At 43.9% G+C, this 7,590-nt stretch overlaps 1 protein-coding gene across 3 annotated transcripts in view; it reads left to right on the forward strand.

Moving 5' to 3' along the window:
• Positions 1–4,711, forward strand: part of MRPL23 (mitochondrial ribosomal protein L23) — a 5,994-nt gene extending 1,283 nt beyond the window's left edge. For all 3 annotated transcript variants that reach the window (XM_063944712.1, XM_063944710.1, XM_063944711.1), the window contains exons 2-5: positions 1,275–1,397; positions 2,749–2,831; positions 2,909–2,982; positions 4,257–4,711. In XM_063944712.1, the coding sequence (XP_063800782.1) occupies positions 1,333–1,397; positions 2,749–2,831; positions 2,909–2,982; positions 4,257–4,421 (387 nt within the window). In that variant the 5' untranslated portion in view covers positions 1,275–1,332 and the 3' untranslated portion in view covers positions 4,422–4,711. The remainder of the gene's footprint in view (positions 1–1,274; positions 1,398–2,748; positions 2,832–2,908; positions 2,983–4,256) is intronic.
• The last annotated feature ends 2,879 nt before the right edge of the window (positions 4,712–7,590 follow it).

Here is a 7,590-nt window from a genome sequence, read left to right on the forward strand (position 1 = left end):
AAATACTGTACCTGGGTTTTTTTCTGGTTCACGTGCAACCACCCAGGACTTGGCATGTGTGAAATGATCCGGGTTCCTGACCCCTTTCACATCGCAATAGTGATTCACACCCGACACTTGTGCACGGCTCCTTCCCGGGTGTGACCTTCTTGAGACCCCTTTGGTGACGTGTGCGGAGGCGGCACCTGGAGATCAGATCATCTCCAAGTGCTGCCTCTCCCTATAGTGTGAACGGATCCCGGGCCGACCCTACACACTGTACTATATTCCCGGGTTGAAATGCCGCGTCAGTCGACCCAGGAAATTGTAACATACTCCTTTCACACCTCGACCCAGCAATATACTAGGTTATTTTGGCAATGTGAAAGGGGTATTATTCCCAGATCCGACTCGGGTCGCCTGGAGTGTGAATGGCATAACCTGGGTCATGCCTAAAAGGTGCTGATTGGCAGGCACAGTAGCACTTGGAGATGATATTCAAGCATCTACTGCCTGATGGAAGACCCGGATCCTTAAAATACTCTGGTCTGGTGTGAACAGCGACGACCCGGGAATAAACCTGGTTCTACTATCGTGTACAAAGGGGTTTGCAGCTGAGACTCGGGTTGTAGCTGTTAAATTCCATGCCCTTATGTGGGTCTAAATGAATCATGGGAGGATGCTGGTAAATGCAGGTGTAGTTGCCAACATGTGAGGTGGTCTGGGCAAGAAAGTGTGCCACCTCCCCACGTGCCCCTTGCATTTATCTCTGACCTCCGCACATGACTTTTGCATGCACATCTGACCTCCCGCACATGCAACTTGCATGCACATCTGACTTCTGGCCTAATTATGTATATTTTTTAAGTACCGTCCTGTAGATATGGGGTGTGGTAGGATATGTCTACTGTCATTGTGGACACATTCATCATGCAGACACTGATGAAATTTTGACATGATAGATTGTGGCCTAGCAGTGACTTACCTGCTCCTTGCGGCTGCCACAGCTCTAGCATGGCTTCCGGGTCCCGATTGTCATGTGACTGTCACTTCTAAGTCAGACCCCTGATCTTCCAATGTTTTGGTATGTATTATTCTCCTATCCTTACCATTAACCATAACCCCCCAACACAGGCCTTATCTCTGTCTAGCAGCACTAAAAGCACTGAGGGGCTTCTCATTTCTAGTATGTAACTGTGGTGCCAAACTTTTAGCCCATTATGTAATAGATGAATCCTACCCTGTAGAAATTATAAGATGTTTCATTAATACTTTTTCGTTTTTGATTACCTTAGATATCCACTTTACCAAATCGGAAATCCACAGCTTCGTGTATTTAGAACTAACTTCTTTATGACTTTGGTTAGACCCGGTAAAGAGCTTCCACCAGACACAGTGCAATTCCGTGTAGCTCTTCAGTAAGTTATCCATCTGCTTATACCATATATTTCTTTACTGATTAAGTACAATATAGTCTAACCCATTCTATTTGTGGTATAAAATAACATGTATTTTGGGGGTAGAAAGTATCCCCGATTGTGCAGTGATAGCCACTTATATTGCATATAGGGTATATACACTTTGTACAGATATGTCCTTATACATCTTTGGTGCAGTCGCGACAAACTCCCCCTCTTAGAACGTCAGCTCGTATGAGAGTCATCTAGCTACAGTCGTCTCGTTTGCTGAAAATGCGTCTTAGTCGCAACACAATGCCACTAGGATGCACAAGGAAACTGTGTTGATTAATTTGATGTGACACTTGTAGATCTATGTGTTGAGACTGAGTTGCACACAGATATACAAGTTCCATTCTGATCCGCATACAGACTTAGTCATACACAATATACAAGTGTCCTATAGTATATCAAATGAATCGGCACGGTCTCCTGGTGTATCCTAGTCATGTTGTGACTAAGATGCATTTAGGCAAAAAGGAAGCCCAACAATAGCAGACTTAAATGGGACCTGGCGGCTCACTCATGCTAGGAATTGCGTATTGAGGCTAGATGTATGAGGACACATCTGTACATGTACTTTGACAGCACAGTAATTAGTATCTGGGTAATTTCTGGCATATGAAATATAGTATTGGGCAAGGTAGTGTAGGATTATGTAATTGGGCCCATTGAAATGCATTAGGTACTAAAGAAGACATCAGGGATTGCAAATTGGGGTTTTCCTGGAATACAGATGGAGCCACGTGGTTCCGTCTGCTCCACAGCACGCCCGTCGAGTCACACCTATCGCAGCGTCTGGATGCGCACGCACCCCATTCACTGCAATGTGAGAGTCTCTGTGCACTCCCGTAGCCGGATCACCTAGCCGCGCCGGGAGTGCACGTTTGCAATGGAGCCGCATTAGATGAGCGCGGCTCTATCTGTACACATCTGAGGAAGGGTGGTTTTGAAAGATTGTTGCCACTAACATGGTAATGAGAGATACCAATAGCCGTAAGTCCTCCTGCTGGACTATATATGATATACAGCCATGGGATATACAGTCTGCCGCATTCTAGTATCTTATGGTAACAAAGTTGAACAAGCAGCACATTGGTTATTTTTTCTGCTTAAGGAGAGTTTGTTTTTAATTATTTTTACAAAATTCGCCATCCTCTTCAGAGACCTTTGTATATGTCAGTAGAATAAAGATATAACAGGGCAGAGTGTTTTTCATCAATGTATTCTAATCCCTACTAAATATTATTTAGTGCTCACTGATGTTTACATATGCTAAATTTACTAAACGTTGTATTTTCTCCACGCTCAGGATGACAAAGTTTGATATTCAGAATTATCTGCAGAGTATATACAGTGTGCCGGTGGCTGCGGTGCGCACTCGCATCCAGTATGGTGAGTCATGTGACAGAGCAAAAGGCGAAGGCTCAGCCAAGCCGTTCTCTGACTGACACAAATCCCCTCTCCTTCAGGTAGCAACCGGAAAAGAAACCATCTGAGACAGAAGGTGAAGCGCCCGGATTACAAGGTAGCCTACGTACAGTTGGTGAGTTTCGCTTAGTCTTTTTGCACAGCTTTGACCCTGCAAGGCCATGGTCGCATCCATTGTCCACGTGTTGGCTATCCATGGGTCCTCCTCTTTATATTAAAAGTCTTGGTTCTGTCCTATGAGGTTGTTGATCATCTTTGTGATGCCATCCCTCCTAAGGCTGCTTGTCTGCTCCCAACAGTCAACAACACATGTTTGGTGACTCAGATGTTCTGATCTTTGAAAATGAGGGATGTATTGTAATGCAATATGTGTTTATAACAGACATCATTCCTGGATTGAGTTAGAAATGTCTCTGATTCAGAGCTTTAATATTTCCTGTGATGTGCCTGTGATCTTGATATTGCTTTAACCATCTCAGTGTGTGCTGTCTCTTTGTTGTCTGCATCATACTCATGCAGTGAAACTTTTACACTAGTCTGGCTGCGATTCCCTCTGTCTCTTCCTCCTCACCACATTCTCGGCCTTGTGGTAGTGTTCTCTGGTACTTGCTGCATTGTTTCAGTCCAGAGCGTATTCTGTGATGTAACACCTTTCCTCTTCATATTTAGAGATTAAGGGGTATATTCAATTAGGGTCGAAAGCTGCCGTCTGTCGAAAAGATGTCAGTTTTCAACTTTTTAAGGTCGAATCGTGATTCGACCTATTCAGTCCCCGCTATTTTTATTCGACAAGTCTGGGAATTTGACTTGTCGAATAGTACGTGAATCGGCGGTATAGCTGCCGATTCATGTACTTTTGAGGGAAACGGGACCAAATTCAACAGTATTTGGCCCCGTTTCCGACCATTTCAGTCCGACATAAAAAAAATGTCGTACTAAGATGAGGGACCTTAGAGGAGGAGAGGGGGGAGAGCCGCGGGCTGACGGGACAGCACAGCGCTGCAGCAGGATGTCTCACAGCCACGCCGCTCACGGCAGCGTCCACCTGGCTCCAGCAAGTGAGGTCACGCTTGCTGGAGCCGGGTGGACACTGCCGTGAGGTCTGGCGGCTGTGAGACATCCTTCTGCAGCGCTGCTCTCCTCCGTCTGCCCCTCGGCAGTCCCCGCTGGTCTCCCCCCTCTCCTCCACTCACAGGTCTCATCTGAATTCGACTTTTTTTTTTTAAAGTCGAATTGAGATGGGATTGAATTGGGGTTGTTGGATCCATTCCGACAAATGCATGTCGGAATGGATCCGACCCTAATTGAATATACCCCTAAATCATCTCTAGCTGATTTTGTGCCTCTTATAAACTTGTGCCGTGCTGACATCTAGCTCCCTTTCTGCAGGGCCAAGGACAAACCTTTCAGTTCCCTGACCTCTTTCCAGAGAAGGAAACCTCTGTCGAATCTGGTTCCTTTGAAGAACTGCAAGAAAAATATTTGGAGACTGAGAAACAGCGTTTGCACAGTGACCCACGTAGGGGCGGACTTAATGACTGGTTTGGACTTTAATGCCCTTATTTATAAAAACCCAATGACCGTAACCCGATCCGGTGCTGCTTCAGTACATGATGTCTAAATCTGGAGACCAGTTTTTCCATACTCCATTTTTCTTATAAGATCCATTTCTATTCCACAATGGATAAATAGAGCCTTGAGAGTTGTCTTATGCTTATTTATTTCAATTTTCTTTACAGCAAAATCTTTATTCCTGGATGTAAACATGAGCAGTGCTTTGGGATCTGTTACATATTGGGGATTGAACAGTCAACTCATTTATAAATACATTACTTTGTGTATAAGATTGTTCATCTTTTCTTTTTGTTGTTTTTTTACTACTGATTTACTACCAGCAAACATACAGTAATTTAAATAATACATAGGCTTTTGTTTTATTTGTTTGGCAAACACTAAGAAGCTATTAAAACAGCAATGCCTTCGTATCCTTTAATATCCTTTGGCAGAAGTCGAATATTAAATGCTAGTGGCCACAGGTCAGACATAAATAGTTGGACTCCTCTATAAGACCGCCATGCCTCCGAACTATCCACTGCTGGAATTAGTTGCCATCTTCATCGGAACGCATGTTCACCAGCCCTTTGTGAAAGAGATCCAACTGAAGTCAGACAGATCTCTGCTCCCCTCTGAATAGCCCGCAGTTACATCAACATGCTCATGACATGTTTATCCTACGTGTATACGTTCAGTTGCGCGAGATCTGTATGACGCCCCTGATTGCTGAAGTTGCATCGCATCATCAGTTTGCTAAAAATCGTGAAATTCATACGTAGATTGAATTGTGTGTGACTCTGAATTTGGCCCTTGGCACTGTCAGAGCCCAGACCTAAATCCCATTGAACATTTCTGGAATGATTTTAATTTGTGATGACCAATAGTCATCCATCCTGACATTGGGAACTGTAAGCTTTTACTTTGTATTTAAGGTCAGGTTACTTCCCTCATTAGTACTGCCTACTAGAGGGGAATCTCACAGTATAGATCTCATTTTATGTTACCTATCTGAGGACGAGATTTAGGGGGTTGCTCTGTTTTTAAGACTGCTGATCCTAAAATTACATAATGTCATACTCTCCAGTGTATTCACTCCACTAGGCCATACCATTAATTGTTTAACAATGGGAGGACTACACACAATAATAGTAACAAAATTATGGTACAGACTAAAACAATGGCTTTCTAGTGAATGCTTAGCTCTGACATAACACCAATCTAAAAGCTAAAGTAGACTTCTCCAATAGGAGTAGAATTATACATACATTTCTTAATTGTAACATTTGACAAGTACAAAGGGAAAATAAAAATACAGTGTTAGTGCCTTTTAAAGGTATATCTAAACTTACCACTAGATGGCTCACTTGCTATCGGCCTCTGTAACTAATCATTTCTTCATGCTGATTACCATCTGTTTGAGGTTGTTGGGGGAAGAAAACAATTATTACATTGTAACTAAAGTGTTTTCTTGTATTTACAGCGCGCACCTATTCCGCAACGCTTTTACAGAGAATATTTGATCAATCACATCAGTCCCTACCTCAGTGGAGCTTACAATCTATATTCCCTACCACATGTGCACCCACCCATACTAGGGTCAATTTGTGTCAGAAACCAATTGACCTACAGTAAGGGTACGTACACACTGTGCATTATCGCATACGATCCGGCTGATACAGGCCGGTTCGTTGCGATATTGTGTAGTGTGTACTCTCGATACGATGTGTGTTCCTGCGTATCGTATCCTGCATCGCACGTCGGACCACGAGAGAGATCGCTTACGAGGCCCATGCTGCCGGATGCAACATGGCCTCGCTCCTCCCCCTATTGCAGCCGACATCGGCAAGTGTGTACGCACTTGACGATGTCAGGGTCCCATTGCAGACGATGTCACATTGAGCGAACATCGTTCTGATGTGTACACAGCCTAAGTCTTCCTCTAGTAGCCATAGATTGCATTGGAAGGGAGAATGCAGGGTTTCTTTACTGTTTGGTGTCCATACAGTATTTGTCACTGTGTGGTTTTTATTATAACTCCATAACATTTTAATCTGTTAGTCTCACTGTTCATTGAAGATTATTACAAACACAGACTGATAGCTGTCAACCTCCAACTGGATATAAGATCATGCTTAATAAACATCTGAATTATAACAATGTTAGATGGCTGGAGAAGACTTGAACAACTGGGAGGATGGGTAAAGATAAATACAGCATGTATGTTTAGTGTAGACTAGGAGCTTTGCTTAGTCCAGGGAAATAGGGAGGCATGGGTGAGTGTTTAGAAGGGAGGACAAGGAAGTACATAGCGTGGCCATATAAATATTAAATGCATGGTAACAAATGTTAAGATTTTTTCAAGGAAAGAATTCTGAACTACCAATTTCTGGAAGCCCCACGTTATAAACTATTGTACAAATTGAAATTTCAGCAAAGAAAAATGTGGTTCTCCTCGTTATTAAGAGAATATTTGGCCATTCACATCAGTCCCTGCCCCAGTGGAGCTTACAATTTATTTTATCCTCATGGCAGTTTATGTTTGAATGATAATACCTCCTTATTACTGTACCTTATTTATAAGGTACTTATTATATATTGCTGCATACTGAGGAGTTCATACTATATAACTTACAATAACGTGAACATAATGTAAAGATGGCCCAACCCAGATGACCTTAAATTCTAACTGTGTTAAACATTTGACAGTGTAAGTGTCAGGGCATTCTGCTGGTGGCAGCCATGACTATCCTGCATCATTTATCACATCTGATACCCCTGAACCTGGAGAAGGCTTTTATTCTTGTGCTTTGGGGGCAGCCCTGTGGCCATCTGTAGCTGTGTAACATGCAGGGCCGTAATTAGGTGTGTGCCAGTGGTGCCTGGCACACTGTGCAGACGCGCTGGAGGAGCAGGACCACCGGCAACCCCCGCCTGGCCTCTGTTGCCGGCCGCGCCCTTCCCCTCCGCCGTTACCGGTAGCCGGGCAGCACTGCAGCTCCCCCTCTGCTCTCTCCCCGTGTGCTGGGAGAGATGACGTTTCTCTCAGCCCATCCACAATGGAGAGGCATGTCGGCTGGTCACAGGTGAGTATGTCTAACTCTCTCTCTCTCCCCTCCCTCCCATAATGTGTAAAAAGGGGACTCTGCCTGCCGTAATGTGTAAAAGGGTG

This window comes from Pseudophryne corroboree, chromosome 11 (genome assembly GCF_028390025.1).
Source record: "Pseudophryne corroboree isolate aPseCor3 chromosome 11, aPseCor3.hap2, whole genome shotgun sequence".
Lineage (NCBI taxonomy): Eukaryota > Metazoa > Chordata > Amphibia > Anura > Myobatrachidae > Pseudophryne > Pseudophryne corroboree.